The sequence below is a fragment of the Mastigoproctus giganteus genome, chromosome 5 (assembly GCF_048544385.1).
Source record: "Mastigoproctus giganteus isolate SK-2022 chromosome 5, ASM4854438v1, whole genome shotgun sequence".
NCBI classification, from domain to species: domain Eukaryota; kingdom Metazoa; phylum Arthropoda; class Arachnida; order Uropygi; family Thelyphonidae; genus Mastigoproctus; species Mastigoproctus giganteus.
This window is the reverse complement of record NC_143579.1, coordinates 212,775,606-212,796,782: the sequence shown is the minus strand read 5'-3', so window position 1 is coordinate 212,796,782 and position 21,177 is coordinate 212,775,606. Positions and strand designations below refer to the sequence as shown.

General features: G+C 34.6%; 1 protein-coding gene across 1 annotated transcript in view; it reads right to left on the bottom strand.

Annotated features, from left to right (window-relative positions):
- Nucleotides 1-21,177, bottom strand: part of LOC150086083 (proteasome adapter and scaffold protein ECM29) — a 367,922-nt gene that overhangs the window by 216,341 nt on the left and 130,404 nt on the right. The window contains exons 19-20 of the mRNA XM_090374364.1: nt 13,634-13,806; nt 1,694-1,798 (exon numbers count right to left, since the gene is read on the bottom strand). Of these exons, the coding sequence (XP_090230490.1) occupies nt 1,694-1,798; nt 13,634-13,806 (278 nt within the window). The remainder of the gene's footprint in view (nt 1-1,693; nt 1,799-13,633; nt 13,807-21,177) is intronic.

Below are 21,177 nucleotides of genomic sequence, written 5' to 3'. Positions count from 1 at the left end.
GAGTCAGAGGTTCTTTATTAAATAATAAATATTTATTTTATTATATAATTCATTCATTAAATAATAAAATTTAACCATTAAATTAAAAATTAAATTATTAAAAAAAAATGGTAAAAATGGTAAAAGAATGGTAACAACTCCCAAAACTGGCAATCCATTTTCCGGCACCACAGGAGAATGGCAAATTTATTCTCAGATTAACCATTTGCCAAACAATACACAGAAATGAATGTGATGAATGGAAGTTTCATCTCAGAGCCATGAAAAATTTTACCATACATCAACCAAATGGAAAAATTTGTTAGAAGGCTATGGGATTGTCTACTGCTATTTGTGAACAAAGTTAGCAACTTGTCTAACAATTAGTCATGGAGAACTCAGTTCCTGGATCCTGCAATTTATATATACATGAAGCATTAGGCTGGTGAAATGTATTCACCAAGCACTAAACCTCTGAACTGTTATAGTTCTGAAATGACAGCAATATCATCCATTGGCATTTGAAAAGAAAAAAAAAAAAGATTTCATTTGTATACAATATTTTGAAGTTGTCCTATAATAAAATTGCATAACAAAATAATAGCAGTGTAAAGGAAGTTTTTTCACTGTTCACATGCTATGAATACTTCAGGAAATACCTATATATTCAACCCATATTTAAATATGCTGACTAAAAGAAAAGTAGCCAGCCTAAAATTGTAGCAGTTCAAAATGCAAACACCGGTCATTATCTATTGCATAAAACACCCATTTGGAAAGGAAAATAAAATATTTTTACTTTACTGTACAATATTCTATGTAATATATGCTATTTTTCTTTCAACATAGCATACATTTGAAAAGTAATAAGTTCGATGAGGTGTGGTATACAAATGCAGTATTTTTATTTTGTTTTTAAGAAATTCCAAAACTTGGTAAATCCCAAGGTTGCTAAATTTGGGAGATTTGAATGTACAGGTAGTTCTCGACTTTAGGAGTTAATTCGTTCCTAGTGTGTGTGCTCGAACTACAAGCACACACACTAGGAACGAATTAACTTCTCACAAATGCAAGAAGATCAAGTTTACCACTCGTTTATAATTGCTTCTTGCAGTAACAGAAAAGCACAATAAACCGAAAAGTGCAAATTGTTTTCATTGTTTTATGGTTGTGATCTCCAGAAATGTGCTTCAGAATAATGTCACAAAGGCATTCAAAATTGGTTCTTATAACAGAACATATGATAACGATGAAAGTGTAGTGCATTTTACTGATTTAAATTGGTAACTACAATTCAAATTTTAAAAACGACCTTTTAGAGAGTTATATAGCGAAAATTTCAACTTCCATGGTCATGGAATGAATTACAAAAAAAACAATCTGTTATTGGGTTCACATTACAATATTTTCACAATATGATGGTATCTCTGGAACGGATTAATATCGTAAAGCTGAGTACACTATATTGTATAGCTATGAACGTGGTTTGAAATGCAGTATTTATGAATGTTTAACATTCATTTTTTGCAATTAATGTTCATATTTTCAATTTTGTTGATTTTTGATACTTTGAAAATAAAAATAAAAAACTTGTAAACCCGGTAACTCATAAAGCGAGAACTGCCTGTACTTGAAAAAAACCGTAAAATAAAATATACTTCATAATTTCAGGATATGACATCAAATAAATTTCAATATTTCACATGAAACTTACCTCCTTTACAAAATTCAGCATTCCCTCCATAATTACCTTACAGCGAGGAAACTGAGGGTCTCCAACACAAAGAAATCCTGAGGCAGTGGCTGCCCTTTCACGACACTGAAAAACAAAAAAGTTTTCTTCAAAAGATTATTCACAAATAATAGCTGATAAAAACAGATAGTACAAGTAGTACAGAAATGCATTATATAAATCAATCTGATATAACAGCAAAAATTTGCCTAGCAAAATGTCACTGAATGAATATTAAATGAATACCATCATACTTCTTAGAAAACAACTTATAGACAATAAATTAATATGACAACAAAATTATCAAAAACTATCCATTTGCTGGAGCTGAAAAATCTCCCACACATGCTTGGCCCTCATACCAAGGTATATCAATCATGTTCTGAGAATTTTTTTTTTAATTTTCATGTAAAAGGATGTCTTCTTTTCTTTATATTTAAAGAAAGGATGTCTTCTTTTCTTTATATTTAAAGAAAAGAAGACATCCTTTTACATGAAAATTAAAAAAAAATTCTCAGAACATGATTGATATACCTTGGTATGAGGGCCAAGCACGTGTGGGAGATTTTTCAGCTCCAGCAAATGGATAGTTTTTGATAATTTTTTGTTGTCATATTAATTTATTGTCTATAAGTTGTTTTATAGTTCTCATCATGCTCCTTAGTTTATTTTGGATTTAGATAGAGATTTTGTAGGCTACTACTTAATATACGTAGCACCTTTATCAGTTTGAAACTTGCTGTCATTATAGTACATTAGATCGTATGGTATAGCACAGCGTTTATCTCGAACTTGATAGCATAATGTAAGTGCAAAACTAGATGGCAAAACATGTATTACTGCATTTTGGAATCTGGTAGCTTAGTGTAGTGTTGTCAATTGATCAATTAAATTTATTAATTTCATTGTCAATCAGTTAAATTGAATTTAAACAAATATTATGTCCAGACCAGACAGCAAAGCAACGGGCACAAAGTAGCTGAGTTCTACCCTGAGTGCTATGGTTCAGGGGACAACCGAAGGGAGAGATTCTCCACTGCATCACAGTCAAAAAAAAATGTACAACTTGTGAAATGTATGTAGACCTTTCTGGACCAGCACATGATCTAGGACATGACAAGGAGAATGTCTTTGTGTGTCTGTGTGTGCCAGGTGCAGAGAGTGTCAAGAATTAAGTGCCAACTCAATGTTCTGATGGGCATCTATGAGAGTTTGAAGAGTAGAGCAGATGCCTTTGAAGGAATTAAATTGGGGGGGGGGGGGGACATTAAACTCTCAGCTGCCCAACTCAATGCTACAACTCACTCTTGTGCAACAGGCAACACAGAAGCAACCTTCAAGGAAGAATGTGCTGGTCCCACAGGAGCTAGTTATTGTAGGTGACTCAATTGTCAGGGAAACAGGAAATATACTGTGCAAAAAGGACAGGTGGAATAGGACCAGGGTAAGTCTGCAAGAGCCAAAACACCACTTTCCTGTTATATAGGCCTAATGACTCTGATGAATATAATAAACAACTATATAGAGAAATAGAGTGGGCCAGGAAATCAGAATGTCATATAATGGGAGATTTTAACTTCCCAGATATTGACTGGAACTTGTGGGTTGGTCACTCACATGCTAGCAAGATTTTTTTATTGGATGATCATTTTCTATGGAAGCACGTTTGAGAGGCAACCAGAGGAAGTAATACTCTTGATCTGATTATCACCAGTGATTATTCATGCGTTAAGAATTTGCAGATAAAGGAACCACTAGGTGGCAGTGATCACAGTGTACTGATGTGTGACTTACTTAAAGATGTACATTATTAATTTCATTAAATTTCATTGTCAATCAATTAAAGGGAAGGGTTTTTGCTATTGTAAAGGTGAATACAGTGGTCTCAGGCAGTTTTTAAATTCTATACAGCGAAACCAACTGATGATTTTATCAATAGCAAATTCTAAATGGGAAGCATTCAAAGAAGTAACCTTGGCAACTACTAAGCTTTTTGTTCCAACTAAGAAATACCGTTCAAGGTTTACACCTAAATGGATGTCTGATGAACTAATGAGAGGCGAGGCAGAGAAGAAAAATGCATGGGATGCATACAAATTATCAGGCAACACAGAGGCCTATGGTATACATAAGCAAGCCTGTAATCAAGTCGTAAAGCAGGTTACACAAGCAAAGACAGAGTACAAGAAAGCTTTGGTAAAGAATGCAAAGAAAAACAGCAAAAACTTCTTTACTTATATAAACTCTAGAAGGAAGGGGATGAATCAGATTGGTCTACTTGATATTGATGGTTCGACTGTTGATGATCCTGTTCAGATAGTTGGTAATCTGAATGAGTATTCCGCATTTACATTCACACACGAGGAATTCTGTAGGGAGGTGGAGGACAAAAGCTTATTAAACTCATAACAGGGAGCAAAATGATTCTGTAATAACAGAGAGCAAAGTGGAGGAGAAATTGAAGTTAAACATAAGAAAGGCAAATGGGATGGATTGGATCTATCCAGTTAGCATTAGTAGAGGCACATGATGCAAAAAAGCAAGCTTATACAGCATCAGCCAAAAAAAAAAAAAAAAAACCCTTCCCATTTCACTGATCCATTCATTCCGAATGTTTGTCTAGTTCTGCCTTGAATTTATTTAAGCTATCAACTTCCACAACAACAACAAATGTAAGTTTGTTCAAGCAATCAACTGCCTGCTGACAAACTTCCACACATCTATTCTACAACTGTCTTTCCTCGGTTTGAATCTATGCCCTCTCAGGTTTGTAATCTGAGCAAGAATCTCCTCAGCATTAAGTCTGCTCAATCCATTCAAGGCCTTATGCACCTCAATCAGATCGCCTCACAGGTGCCTAGACTCCAGAAGCTGCAATTTGCAGAACTTAAGCCTTTCTTCATAAGATCATCCCTTTGTTAAGAGTAAGTCTTAGTTAGTTAGTTATTTGGGTTTTTAGGAGCATTAGCAACTAAGGCCATATTGCTCCGGGATATGCGGTGGTCATTCCCTGACCTTTCCGCATCCTCTGTATTTGGTGGTGACGGGCTCGAACCCCAGTCTAATCAAGAAGCGTGTGCTACGCACTGCTGCTCCTTCCCACCTGGCTACAGGGGCGCCAAGAGTAAGTCTTGTCTGACCAATTAGGCTGGATACTATGATGTGGTTACAAAAGAACTGGCTGCAAAAAATAATTGTGATATCATATACTTGGATTTCATGAACGCTTTTGATACTGTTGCATATGGAAGACTACTGTACAAATTGAATCAGTATGACAATAAGGACAAGTTGCTACAATGGATAAAAGGATAGTTGAGAGGGAGAAGACAGAGAAGAGAGAGTGGTAATCAATGGACTCTGCTCTTCATGGACTAATGTTATTAGTGGAGTCCTCAGGGTTTAGTGTTGGGGCCATTGTTGTTTTGTATATTTATCAATGGTATTGTTGAAGGTATATCACGCTTAATGTCAAAGTTTGCAGATGATACAAACGTTGGCAGGGCTGTTAATGACAGTAATGAGTATGTTACTGCAAAAGTATCTAGAAAAGTTGGGAAGATGGGCTGAGAAGTGGCTACTGAAGTTTAATGATCGTTTTCTACGGAAGCATGTTTGACAAATGCAAAGTACTGCATATGGGTATAAGTAACCCCAGAAAAATGTACAAACTGTATGGTACTACACTCAAGGAAGTGGAGAATAAAAAAGACCTGGGGGTAATCGTGCAGTCACATTATTATTTATTTTTTATTATTATTATTATTAGTCATGGCACCTCCGTAGCCAGGTGGGCAGGAGCAGTAGTGCGTAGCACACGCTTCTTGATTAGACAGGGGTTCGGGCCTTGATCACCAAATACGGAGGATGCAGAAGTTCAGGGAATAACCACCGCATATATCCAGCCCAGATAAAGAGTGAGGGTTGGCATCAAGAAGGGCATTCAGCCATAAAAATTTCATGCCAAAACAATAAAAAAAAAAAAAAAAAATGCTGACCCTATATATATAATGGGAAAAAGGAGAGAACAAAAAAAAAAAAAAAAAATAGATATTATTCGCCATATGGTGCAAGGAAGCCTGAGGCTTATGCTGCACCAGCCAAAAAAAATTCCCAAGTTACCCTGAGAGAGAGAGAAGTAGAAAGGAATCACCAAGAAAGAGAATGATGATGTTATATCCAGCTCAGGACCATGTGTGTGTATGCCAAGCCCATACTCACAAGATGTGATCCCCCTGGGGTAAATATGAAGTTTTCTGACAGTGCAGACAGGCTAGCAGAGCAGGTCATGGGGTCTTGTCAATGATATATACAGGAATTTTGCTACCAGGGATAAGAAGGTGATTATCTGTTTGTATACAGCAATGGCCAGGCCACACCTTGAGTACTGTGTACAGGTCTGGAGGTCTCATTTTAGGAAGGATGTAGAGTTGCTAGAGCGAGTACAGAGAAGAGCAACAAGATTAGTGAGGGGAACAAAGGGTTTCTCTTAGCAAGAAAGGCTTAAGTCCTGCAAAATGCAATGTCTGGAGGCTAGGCATCTGCAAAGTGATCTGATTGAGGTGTACAAGGCCATGAATGGTTTGAACAGGCTCAATGCCGATGTGATTCTTCCTCTTGCTCAGATTACGAATCAGAGGGGGCATAAACCCAAACTGAGGAAAAACAGTTGTAGAATAGACGTGCAGAAGTTTTTCTTTAGCCAGCAGGTAGTTGACTGCTGGAATAGACTTCCATCTGTTGTTGTGGAAGTTGATAGCTGAAATAAATTCAAGGAAGAATTGGACAAACTTTTGGAGCGAATGGATGGATGAAATGGGAAGTGTGTGCACGTATTTTTTAAAATTTTTTATTTTGTTTTGGCTGATTGCTGTATAATATTGCTCTCTTGCATCATATGCCTCTACTAATGCTAATCACTAAATATACTCATAATTATGAAAGGTTATCATAAGCACACAGCTAAGTCTATTACATTAATATACAGAATGGCACTTTTAAGTACATTCAGACATCATTTTAAGTACATTCAGACATTATTTTAAGTACATTCAGACACTATTTTAAGTACATTCAGACACTATTTTAAGTACATTCAGACACTTATCTTCTAAACAGCAATCATTAAAATCTCTGATTGGTTGTTATGTGTTTTTTTTTTTTTTACACCAACTACTTTTGTCATAGTAAAACAATTTGTGGTCTTTTTCATATATTTCTGTATAAGTGCATGTCTGAATCTAGAATAACTCAAACTGGAATCACAAGGGGAACCTGACTCTCGCTACCTGAGATTATCAAACTATAGCCTAGATTGATGATGAATTTCAAGACTGCCGCAGTTTCCAAAAAGAGCTGAGCGCAGACTTCTCCAAATGAGTGATATGTGATGAACATTGGAATTATGGTGATTATGAATGATATTATTAAAGGGAGGATGTTCTTTCCAATGGTGAACCCTAATGGTTGGCATATTTTCAATCTCTCTCTCTCTCTCTCTCTCTCTCTCCCTCCATCCATCCCTCCCTCCACCTTGGGCGCCTCCGTAGCCAGATGGGAAGGAGCAGCAGTGCGTAGCACACGCTTCTTGATTAGACCAGGGTTCGAGCCCGTCACCACCAAATATGGAGGATGCGGAAAGGTCAAGGAATGACCACTGCATATCCCGGAGCAATATGGCCTTAGTTGCTAATGCTCCTAAAAACCAAATAACAACAACAACAACCCTCCACCTTCCTCCACTCAAAATCTGTAGAAGAAAGAAGAAAAGTATCAGTTTTGAAAACCTATCGATCTCAATCAAATAAACATTTTCTGCACAAATTAATCTGATGTAAAATTAATGGTATCAATATTATAGGAACTGCAGGCATTTTTCAATACAGAAGCTGAAATAAAATCAAAATTTATAAGCGTTACCTGAGTTTCATTTTGATTATGAAGTGACATTCTGCTCTCACAGAAGATCAACTGGTGGTAAGGTGTGAGCTTACATTCAAATTAGACAAACAATTATCCAAGGTTCTGCCTAAGTTGCTAATATCTTTTTTTAATTGTGTAGCATCATCTGAATAGGTTAATCTGCAACACATTTAAAAATCTAAGATACTGCCACACTGTTGTTTCAAAGCTTACTGACTTTTCTTCAACTGGTGGGTAGTCTTTATTAATGAATGTATTACGAATCGATCTTCATTGAGTGGAGAATCTCTCTCTCCATGACTGCAATCAAGTGATGGTAATTTATACAAATTCTGATTTTATTTCAATTATTGCATTAAAATATCCCTGCAAATGACTTATTCATGATATACTGTACATTATTCAATAAAGACAAGTTACAGTATTAAAAATACTGTAACTTGTCTTTATTGTAACTTGTCTTTTTTTAACCTGAAAGGTTTTTCTTTCAGGTTAAAAAAAAACCTTAAAGGTTTTTTTTAAACCTGAAATTTCCATTTATTTAATGTTAGAATGACCTTGTATAGGCTGTTTCATTTAGCACTTCATTTTCTAGGAACATATCCTGAGTGTTAACCGGGGTATGCAGGTATATTACAAGTATATAAAATAAATTTCATTTTCAGTTTGCTGAACAAATTTAAAACATAAATGAGTGCCGCATTTATCTCTGCAGGGCCAATTGTTGTTGGTATCGTTAAATTGGACTTTTTGGTGCAAGAACTTTTTTGGCTATTTTCCCCTTTTACATTGGCATTATTTGCTACTCGTTCAAATTTTATCTTTAAATGCTATATTATATTTGGTGATAGAAGTTTATCAATTTTAAGTAAAGAGCTTACTGGAGGCAGCTGAGTTTGTAAGTATAATTTGCATGATGCAATGGGAACCGAATGATATGACATATTATAGGAAAGATGGAAAGATGATTAGTCTTAAATGATAAAAGCCACATTTAAAAGTGATAAAAAAATACTCACATCATATATGCTAAAAACTAGTCTATCTAAGGAAAGGAGACAAAAGCAATAAATAACAACAGTGCATGGTTACCACATTTTCACTTCATTCACAATTCTTCACAATCATTCGAATGAATGAAGACAAGTTTAATTTGAATCTTTTGCACTTGTCATTTTTCTCAGATGTTCAAGTATTTTTGTTTACACACACACACACACACACACACACACACACACACACACACACACACACACACTTCCATGAATATAGGCCAAGTAAAATTTCAGTACAGGTGCTTTAATTTCATATAACTGAAATATGAAAAAAAAATTGAAAGAAAATATTTTCTTAGTAAACCGCAAGTTTTCTTATGTATGTATGGTTGCCTGCTAAATTAATTTAGCAGAAGCCAGACAACTGTATCAACTGTTAACAGTACATGTACATTTTTTTTTTGTTTTTTCTTAAAATTTAGCTAATACATAATTTACCTTCAGCTATGAGCAAAAGAAACAGTGAAGTGATCGTATAAAGAAGAGTTGAAAAGCTATTTCCTTAGAAGAAAAACTAGAAATAATAAAAAAACCATGAACGCGGTGATCATAGAGTAAAAAGAAAAAGGTAAGGTTGCGCCAAGTTCCAAATGTATGCAAACAACTCGAAACAGAAGCCTTACAATGACTGAAATGGAGCGACTGTTGTCTATTTGGACCAAAAACGAATCCCGCTAAGTACCGATATTATTAAATCAAAAGCATTAAGTCTCTTCTCGTCTTTGAAAGAAAAGGCCACAGAAGATGAAAAAGGGGACAATAAAGAATTCAGGCTAGTTCTGGATGGTTTGAGAGGTTAAAAAAAGAACCAGCTTGCATAATGTTCAAATCACAGGTGAAGCTACAAGTGCAGATAAAAAGGCAGCTCAAAAATATCCAGACACTTTGAAGGAAATTGTGAAAGACAGAGGGTATAGTGATCAACAAATATTTAATGTTGGTGAAATCAGATTGTTCTGGAAGCGAATGCCTTCTAAGACTTTCTTGGCTAAAACAGAAAAATCACAACCTGGTTATAAAGTCGCCAAAGATAGATTTATATTTTTATTAGAGGATAATGCTGAGGGAGATTTAAAATTAAAACCCATGCTCATTTATAGCACACAGAATCCTAGGACTCTTAAAGGCTTAAATCAAGGATAACACTCAAAATTTGGAGATCTAACAAGAAAGTGTGGATAATCAAAGCTCTATTCAAAACAAATTTGTTCACAGGCTATTTTTGCCCAACAGTTGAAAATTATTGCAGAAAAAATAATCTTGATTTTAATGATTTATTAATTTTGGACAATGCTCCTGGTATGGAGTATTGTTCTTGATTCCTTGTGTGAAAATATCAAATATATATATTTTTACCACCCAATACAACTTCCTTGCTGCAACCAATGGATCAAGGGCCTATCGCAAATTTTAAAGCTTACTACCTGAGGACTTTTAAAAAGGTAATTCAAGCCACATCTGGAGAGAATGCAATTTCATTGATAGAATTCTGGAAAAAGCATAGCATCAAAGATGCCATTGAAAACATTCATCAGTCATGGCTTGAACTTACATCAAGCAATATGAGAGCCATGTGGAAACAACTTCTTCCTCACTGTGCAAATGAATTTAAAGGCTTTCCAAAAGAAATGGAAGGAGTTGTTGAAGAAACAACTTGCATCGGAAAGGACATTAGTTTTAATGAGTTAGACAACCAAAATGTTCAAGAATTAATTGAATCCCATTCCAAAGAACTGAGCAATAGTGCTCTTCTAAATTTAGATAGCCAATGAGCGTACAAAGTTGCCAATGATTGTCAAGGTGATGCAACTCCTACCCACATGGAAGAGGTCACTCGAAAGGAGTTTGATGAGAATTTTCACACTATTGATGTTTTTAAGCAGCAATGCTTAGATGCTGACCCTGATGTAGAATGTAGCAGTCAAATTTGTCAAAAAGTGGAAGTTTTAATTCCTTATTGAGATGTGCAAAATTGGAATGAGAATACACATCAAACTACACATTAAATTTTTTTTAAAAAGTCAAATATTTTCCTTTATTTAACTTTTAATTTTGTTTAATTTTTATTGTGCTTTGTAATTATAATTTGTTGAAAAAAATTTTTTAAATACAGTATTGTATATTTTTGACAATAAATAAAAAAGTCACGGAACCAATTACATTATTTTCCACAGGTTATTAAGTTCAATTAGTGTGGCACTTTTGTGAGACGCATTAAGTGCACTAATCGAGGAATTACTGAAATTCCGACTTACATAGCGTTCTGCAGAATGCTACGCAAATTGGAATTTCCCCCATGCTTGTGCAGCACTTGCAACTGTGCTCGCTGAATTGATTGAATCAAAAAAGAATGTTCAACGAACATGTAAACAGAATTATTTATTCAATTTTTTTATCTCATGCGCAAGAAAAATTACAAAGCTTGCAATTTAAAAAATTTAACAATTATAAAATTACAAAAAAAAGAGAGGAGACAAGCATAACGTTGGTAAGTTTTACCTCTCAAGCACCATTGCCAGAATCGACGTCATCAGCTGATAAGTAAGGTGCTGTGGAGATTTAGAAGCGGTCGGCCGCTCAATCTTACGAAAGAACATATTACTGGATGACTGGACGGTGGCTTTCTTCTTTTCATCGTAGATTTCTTTCTAGTAAGCAAGCATATCATTCACCCCTCTGTTAACTTTTAAGAATTGTTCGCTGTCAGGATTCATCTTCTCAAACCTCGCCATTACCAATGCAATTTCACAAAATGCCATTGCCATCTCTCTGGTGATGAAATGTCTCTGCTCATTTAGTTCATCTTGAGCTTCATAAGCATTTTCTTCTTTCACTATCACTGCCTGCAAGTCAGTAAGTTCTTTGTTAGATTATTCCTTCTCTTCTTCCTCTGTTAACTCCCCCATGTCTTTGGCAAAACCTCCAACTGAAGTTGCTCTGCAACCTTTACAATCTTATCTGTAACCTCTTCATATGATTCATATTTTTCAAATCCTTCGAAGCCTTTTACGTGCCGTGGGCATATTTTCTTCCATGTGCCATTTAAACAACTTTTAGTAATTTCCGTCCAGGCCTTATTAATGTTTAAGATGGTGTGGTAAATGTTGTAAGATTTCCAAAAGTCTCTTAACATAAAATTTTTCTCATTGTCTACTGCAGACAATGCCTGAGCAAATGTTGTACGTAAATAGTATGTTTTTAAATTCGAAATAACATCCTGATCCATAGGTCGTGTTTGGCAGTAGAAATATGACACTCATATTCAAATTGAAATCATCTAGATGCATAGGATGTCCGGGAGCATTATCTAATAGAAGCAAAATCTTGAAAGGAACGTCGTTGTCTTTACAAGATTTTTCAACCTTGGGAATGAAGCAGCATTTAAACCAATCCTCAAAGAGAGATATTGTTGTCCATCCTCTCTGGTTCGATTGGAAATGCACGTGTAGGGTGGCTTTATTGATGCCCTTAAATGCACGAGGATTTCCAGAATGGTACACAAGCAGTGGTTTTAATACGTAATCTCCCACTACATTACCCCCAAGCAAGAGCGTCGCCCTATCTTTTGATGCCTTGAAACCTGGCATTGTATTTTCCTCTTTGGCAAGGTATGTTTGATTCGGCATTTTTTTTTTTTCAATACAAAGCAGTCTTGTCAACGTTTAAAATTTGCTGTGTTGAATTTTGTCACTCAAAATTGCCGCCTTCATCAATATTTTTTTCCAACATATCACAAAATTTCTCTGCAGCTGCAGAATCGGCAAAGCAACTTCACCACATACTTTAATGTTTTGGAACCAGCGCGATGCTTGAACCTATTAAACCACCCGTTGTTTGCCACAAAACTGGCTCGGGGTTCGCCATACTTATCCTTAATATCTGTATAAATATTTGTTGCTTTTGCTTGAATGGTCATTAAACTCAGGGGCACTCGTTCTGAATCTGATTTTCCATCCATATTATTAACAGCTGTTCCATCTTCGATATAGCACCTGAACATTGTTTTGTGATAACTTTTGTTGATCTGAAGTGCATCGATCCTTTGACGTGTTCTTTTATACAAATGCTGTACTTTAAAATAGTATTCACTGTTGAAGCAACGAGACCTAATTCCCATGCAATAGATGACAAACTTTGTCCTGCTTCATACTTCTTAATCATGTTCATCTTCATTTCTAAATCAATTTTGTTTCGTTTCCTACCACTGCCACAACTTGTACTTTTCATTGGTCGCTTCCCTTCACCATTCTAATACGCAAATAGGAGCGAAATGAAGTTTCTGAAAATTTGTTTTTTATATGATTGAAGTGTGAAGTGGAACACATTTCACATATTAACAGTGTAAAAACTCACACAATTGCAGTTATCAGTATTATCGAAAATGCAATAAGATCGAGTTTACTACCCATTTATAATTAGATGCACTAACAGAAAAGCCCAATAAACCAGAAAGTGCAAATCGTTTTTGTTTTTTGGTCGTGACCTCCAGAAATGTGCTTTAGAAAAATATCACAAAGGCGACAAAGGCATTCAAAATTGATTCTTATAACGGGAACATATGATAACATATGAATGGGTAGTGCAATTTCCATTATAAAAATGACCTTTTAGAGAGATAAATAGCTTAGTAATATAGCAAAGTTTTCAACTTCCAAGGACTTGGAATGAATTACAAAAAAAAAAGAAAGAAAAAAGTGTTAATACCTCCTACGGGATGCAAAATATGTTTCCACGATTTTTTAAGTTTGCACCGGCTGGCAAAAACTTACGTAAAGTCGAATTTCTGTAAGTCAATTCTGTAAGTCTGTAATACGTACAAGTATTACGTAAGTCGGGAATTTCCTGCATTTGTATTGAAATGATTACTCTGTATAAATAAATAAATAAAAAAGAACATTTAATTTTATACCATTATTTTTATCTTAAAATGCCAATGTCAATATACCTTTATGGGCATTTTACTATTTTCTACAACAGATCTTAGAGTTGCAACAACTTCTTCTTTGCTGAATGGTTTTCCACTATTGGGTAATGGAAGAGGACCATTTCGAGCTACTTCACCAAGAGAAAGACAGGCAGCACTACAGAAAAGTGGTTCTTTGCTTGAAATATGAGATACTAAACGGAATAAAAATAAATTTAGAATATTTTAACAGAATTAAAATATTCATACACATAAAACTTCAAATGGAACAATTATGAAAAAATTTATCAAAATCCAGCTTTGTAACCCTTTTTATTAATACAAGAATATGCAATATTGTATAATACAGTGGTGCAATACACCCTTAGATGCTAATGCTCCATAAAATACAGTAAAACATCATTAAATTGAAGTTCAAGGGACCAAAATACAAATTTCTATTTAAGTGAGTTCAAAGTAGATACAAGATAAGAATGTCAGTATAAAGAGAAAATTTTAAGCAGATACACTCATTAACACTTAATGAATTTTCCTAATTCTCATTTAAAATGTTAAGAATCTTTTAGTTTCATTTTGATAGATGTCTGTGTCTTGGCAATTAATGTGTTTATTTATCAAATATAAGAAAGATAATTTGTACCATAGGGAAATTCAATCAATTTCTTGCATGTAATAACACACTACTCAGTTCTGTTTTCATTGCCAATCATACAGCCTAATGCATACAAGCTGTATGTTAAATTGCTTGTAATCCATACAAAAAATGGTAATATTCTTTTTTTAGTACTGTCGCTTATTCAGTGAACTTCATTAACTTAGTGTTAGTGTGCACTGCTTTTGCAAATGACAGCTAAATAACTTGTCATACAGAGTTTGCAGCAGCCAGTGTCATTTAACACAATATTAGAACAGCAGGAAAAATTACAGTTACTTACAGCTGAAAATTTTTACCTTGGTTGTGTAAATTAAATGTATTTATTAAATGCATAAACCAAAAATAAATAATAATTAAGTTTTGACGCCTTTCATGTTTTAACTTGGCTTAGCCACGTAATATTGAAAACAAGAGGAAAATTTCTTGAGCAGCTTCCAAGGGCCACTCTCCTCTTAATCTCTTCTGTAAATAGCGACTTAATTTACATGCACAAAATATGAGGGCTGTTCAATTAAGTGATCATAATTTTTTTTCACAATATACCTTTATTAATCATCCATATTTTGATGGTCCTTTTCAAAGTAGTCCCCATTTCATAAAAGGCGCTTACTGAAAAATTTCTACCATTCTTCAAAAACATGACGGAAATAATTTTTTGATACGTGTTTGTGAATTGCCTCCGATGGCTTTACCATTACTTCTGATGAATGGAAATGTTTTCCTCATAGCTCCTTTAAAGTTGGGAAAAAAAAAATATATATATAGCAGGGTGTCAGGGCTGTAGAGCAGATAAGGAGCATATCTGACAATAATGTTAGCTAAGTACTCAATGACAGTATGAGCAACGCGAGCTCTTGCACTGTCACGATGCAGTATCCATCCACAAACACGTGTCACGTGCAAATGGTCAGGGAGAATACCATGCATGCTTCCTACTGATACTCTCTCTCATCTCTGCCAGTTGCCTTACTATTATACAACGATCTTCTCTCACAATTACAAAAGCAGTGTTTATGGTTTCTGTGGTGAGCAGTGGTTGGAGCTCCAAGACCACCGATTTTTGTGATTGAATCACATCCAACTTTAAACATTCTAAACCACTTGCCAGATGTGCTATATGAAAGCATAGATTCACCATAAGCCTCTTTTAGCCTTTCATATGTTTCAGCTGATGTTTTCTTGAGCCTGAAACAAAATTTTAGAGCAGCATACTGTTCTCCACATGTCACATCCATAGTTATGTAGGTGAAACCAAAGAGGCATAAACTTGACCGACCTCTAAGGTCACAACCATGCATGCATATGAATCAGCTTGAATGGCCTTTGTATAATTTAATTCCACATAACCAAAGAAAAATTCACACTGTAATCAAAAGTACATTTTTCTGGCTGTACCCCAAAACAAGGCATTTTCTATACTCTCAACCATTTATTTAAGTCGAATAAGTCACCAGATCATAAAGCTGTAGTTTGTAATAGCTGCCCACGATTAACAGAGTAAACAACAGTGGTAAAAAAGGGGAATGTCACTTTTTTGCATGGATTCCAAGCATTAAAAGATAAATAATATTCCAAAATAGGATATTCTCTCTTTAGCAGGTAAGAACAATATATACAGGGTGATTCAAAAGAATTGAACACTTTCAAAAATTTCTTACTCAGTAACTAGGTTATATATGAATATGTAGTCAAAATCAATTTGTAAAGGAACTATCACAATTATTTCTATAATCTTACAAATGCTCTGAGGATCTGAGTGGCCACTGTTCCAGAGGCAGGTCAATATTTTGAATGGAATACCCAATCCAGTGCCACAGAAGATGTTCATTAAGGATCCACCAGACTGCATGATGGAAGGGAGATGGAGCCCCATCCTGCTGGAAAATGAAGTTGTCAGAGACTTCCTGTAGCTGTGGAAAAGCCACTCCATCAGCATGTCCAGATATGTGATTGCTGTCACTGTGTAATTCAATTATTTTTGAATCACCCTATATAATAAACAACACAGCTCTTTTTTTTTTTTTTTTTTTAAATGTACAGCTTGTATACATTGAGTTTCATGACTATTATTGTGGCAAAAGAATGAAACTCAGAAATCTTTGTTATTATATGCAAGTAACTGAGAAATCACTTGTATATAATAACAAAATTTAATTTAAAATTTAAAGGTGACTATACAGTAGTATATTTTCATTATAGTTACATTCAACTTTTTCATAACAACACTTGACTGGAGTTAGTTTTGGCAGTCTTTTTAGAAAAGCTATTCACAAGTTGCAGGGAAGCCCAATTCAGATTTTAAATTTCATTGTAGATGTATTTCAAATTATCCATAATAAAATGCATATAAAACTATACTGTTAGTTGGGAGAGAATGGTAGTAACTTTGAAATACATTATGTTTTGAATAATCCAATATATAGTAAAACATCAGTTATCCAGAAGTCAGTTAACCAGAATAATTTGAAAGGCTGATTTTTCTTCTCTTTTTTTATTAATGGCAGTATAATAATTTGAAAGGCTGATTTTTCTTCTTTTTTTTTTTATTAATGGTAGTATTTGAGACAAATGTTTATTATGTTATGAGTATTTCAGTCTGTTTTTTTTACGTCGTACATTTGGTGAAATGGATTACGACAAATGGGTTTTCTCGGAAACCATGAGTGATAGTTTAGTCATTCGCTTCTGTGAACCCAATTTTCCATGACATATTTTGTTCTCTACATTTCATATTATGTTTAGTTTAGTCTAGCTCAGATTCGATAAGAACAACATCAGCCCGAAACTGTGTGATTTTTTATTTTTCCCAGTTTTTTTTTAACCGTGAAATGTCAGTGAAAAGAAACAGCACTGAAATGGGCAGAAAACCAGGAAGAATTCAATATAATCAAATTGATATTATTAAGGAACTTGAGAGATTTTGCAGCAAAAAAAAAAAAAAAAAGGTCACAATAAATAATCGAACATTATTTTAAAAAATTACTTTATTATCCGGAAGAGGTCTGACATTAATTATTCCGGATAACTGATGCTCTACCGTATTATAGTTGTTTCCATTAGTGGGTTTTAGGCACATCAGCTATTCAGGTTATGTTGTGCAATTTATATCTGTAAGTGTAAAATATATCTGCAAGTTCACAGGCCAATGTTAGCACACACACACTCACATATATATTTCACATCTTGAACCAACACACAGTGTAGGTTCAAGATTTGCAATAACTCATGGGGAAGGCCCCTACTTTTTCCAGTTGAGATTGGTTTAGTATCAGTAAATAATTCAGGAAAGCAAACTTAAACAGCATCAGCCAAAAAAAAAAAAACCCACCCACCCTGTCTTCCATCTCCTCTATTAATTTGTCTAATCCTTCCTTAAATTTAATCAAAATACTCACTTCCATCCACAAAAATCAATTACTCTGGCTGAAGGCAAATTTTCACACATCTCCTTTTTCAATTCATGTCTCCTTGTGTGTGTGTGTGTGTGTGTGTGTGTGTGTGTGTGTGTGTGTGTGTGTGTGTGTGTGTGTGTGTGTGTGTGTGTGGTCAGAGAAAGAGCAAAGTTTCCACTAGCATTTAGTTTACTCAACCCATTTAAAGTCTTAAACACTTTAATCCGGTCTCATAACTATAGCCTCAAATGAAAAGGGATTTAGAAATTCTTCCAGTCAGTGACAGATGTTGAATCCAGGCCTCTCCTAATAGGGGACAAGTGACAAAATCACTATACAATCATGGAGGATATTAGATATCCATTAACAAGGATATACAGCCACTCCTTGGCTAACATAATACTGGACTTACGGAAATTCGACTTCGCAAGTTTTTGCCGGCCGGTGCAAACTTAAAAAAATCATGGAAACATATTTTGCATCCCCGTAAGAATAAATGGAGGCATCATGAAAATATCGTAATGTGAACCCAATAACACACTGTGGGTTTTTTTTTTTTTTTTTTTTTCAGTAATTCATTCTAAGACGTTCCACTGCTTTTTTTTTTTTTTTTTTTTTTTTTAGTAATTCGGAAGTTGAAATTTTCACTATTTAACTAAAGCTATTTATCTCTCTAAAAGGTCATTTTTATAATGGAAATTGCACTACACTTTCATCGTTATCATATGTTCCATTATAAGAATCAATTTTGAACACCTTTGTGATATTTTTCTAAAACACATTTCTGGAGGTCACTATCATAAAACAATAAAAACAATTTGCACTTTCCAGTTTATTGGGCTTTTCTGTTAGCGCAATCTATTATAAACGGGGAATGTATACTCCCCACCACGACTTATGATGTTATTGTTATTTGGTTTTTAGGCGCATTTGATACTAAGGCCATATTATATTGCTCCAGGGATATGCGGTGGTCATTCCCTGACCATTCTGCATCCTCCGCATTTAGTGGTCAGGGGCTCGAACCCCGGTCTAATCAAGAAGCATGTGCTACACATTGCTGCTCCTGCCCACCTGGCTACGGAGGCATCCCATGACTTATGGAAGTGAAACTTGGGCACTCACCAAAAGAATGGAAGAGAAGCTGAGAACTACACAGCGAAGAATGGAATGAATTATATTGGGAATCAGACTGTTAGATAAGAAGAGAAACACATGGATTAGGCAGAAAACTCAAGTAAAGGACATTCTTATCAAAACTAAAGAACTAAAATGGTCTTGGGCAGGACACATAGCTCGAAGACATGATGACAGATGGACTAAGAAAATACAAGAATGGTACCCAAGAGGAGCTAGAAGAAAACCTGGAAGACAGCGGCAGAGATGGATAGATGAAATTCATGAGTTTGTGGATAGTAAATGGATGGCCATTGCACAAAACAGAAGGAACTGGAAAGTTGCTGGAGAGGCCTTCATCCTGCAAGTGAATTGAAAATGGCTGATGATGATGATTATAAATGGGTAGTAAACTCAATCGTATTGCATTTGCGATAATACCAATAACTGGAATTCTGTGGGTTTTTACTTCACTGAAATCTTCAATTATATAAAAAACAAATAAATTTTCAAATTTATTTGAAAATTTATTTGTTTTTTGGTGAAAGGAAAGGGACCAACGGAAAGTGCAAGTGCTGGCAGTACTAGGAAACAAAACAAAATTGATTTAGAAATGAAGATGATTAATTAAGAATTACGAAGCAGGACAAAGTTTGTCATCTATTGCATGGAATTAAGTCTCGCTGCTTCAACAGTGAATACTATTTTAAGTGACAGTGCACGTATAAAAGAGCATGTTAAAGGATCGACGCATTTAAAATCAACAGTGATCAAAAAACAGCATTCAGGTGCTATATCAAAGATAGAAAAACAATTACTAATATGGATGGAAAATCAGATTCAGAAGCAAATGCTCCTTAGTCCAATGGCCATTCAAGCAAAAGCAAAAAGTATTTATGAAGATATTAAAGGATAAGTATGGTGAACCCCAAGCCAAGTTTGCAGCAAGCAATGGGTGGTTTAATAGGTTCAAACATCGCACTGGTTTCCAAAATATTAAAGTATGCTTGAAGTCTCCAGTGCCAATTCTGCAGCTGCAGAGAAAAACCTCTTCTAAATCTCCACAGCTCTCAACTTCTGCAGCAGCGTGCTTATCAGCTGGAGAGTTAATTCTGGTAACGATGCTTGAAAGGTAAAACTTGCTGATGTTATGCCTGTATCTCTGTCTCCTCTCTCTTTTTGTAATTTTGTACACTTTTGTAATTTTTCCTGCACAAGATAAAAAAAAAAATTGAATAAATAATTCTATCTACATGTTTGCCAAACATTTATTTTTTGCTTCAATCAAATTTGCGAGTGCTGCATAAGTATTTAGGGAAATTCCGACTTATGTAGAGTTCCACAGAATGCAATCCTTACATAAGTCTGGAGTGGCTGTACTGTAAAAAGAATGCAAACATCAATTTTTATGGAACAGAATAAAATATCTACTATATATATTTTTTATCCTATTCCATTCAAAAATGATAGAAGTCACATAACAAAATAGTCAAAAACCATCATTAATTTTTACCTATTAAAACCATATTTCTTCAAACTTTCATGGGAAGAAAAGTACCATTTATTCACTTAAAGATTTTACAAATTGAGTAAGTTTTTAATTAAAAATCTGCTAATCAAGGATTTAAAAACCTGATTTTATATTATCTGTTTTTGGTAATTGGCAATTTACACAAATAAATAAATCAACCTAAAAAATCAAATTCTGACAATATAATTAAATACAGTTAATTACTAACTTCATAAATTATTTTCTCTTCAAACAGTAAAATTTTGACTTTCCAAAGGAAGGTTAACTAATATTTGTCAACAGTGTGATAATCTGGTTTCTAGTTTGAAGTAAGTAGTCCTGGCAGTAAGTGGGAATATAATATATATTATGCATTATATTTATAAGTTGTGTGTAATTAAGATAAGCCTGCTTCGCAGGATGAAAATTTTATAATCTTCAATTAACCAGCAGGTGGTAGATGACTTTCATCAACCGGTGAAATACCACCACTTTGCTTATTGGAGACTTGAAGTGGTGAAACCCATGTTTAGTCTTTAGAGCAAAGTTTCCGGCATCCCCCTCCCCCCATACGTTTCCTTCAACCCATGCACGGTACTAAGTACTATAGGTTTTGATACCTTTCGTGTTTGGGGTTTTCATAAAAAAAAAAAAAAAAAAAATTCAGCATCAAGTAGAAAACCTACAAAAAATTCCTCTAGTCATTAGTAAGAGTTAAAATCCTAAACTTTTCCATGATAGCATAATGTGTCGTTAGAACTAAATCAAAGTGCTTGAATGCAATGAAAATTTTCAACTGCATGTGAATTTCAATCGATCAAATATCTGCCTTTCTCAGGTGTATACACAGAATATGTTAAACACCCTTTTACATAATCCACTGTTGCACCTA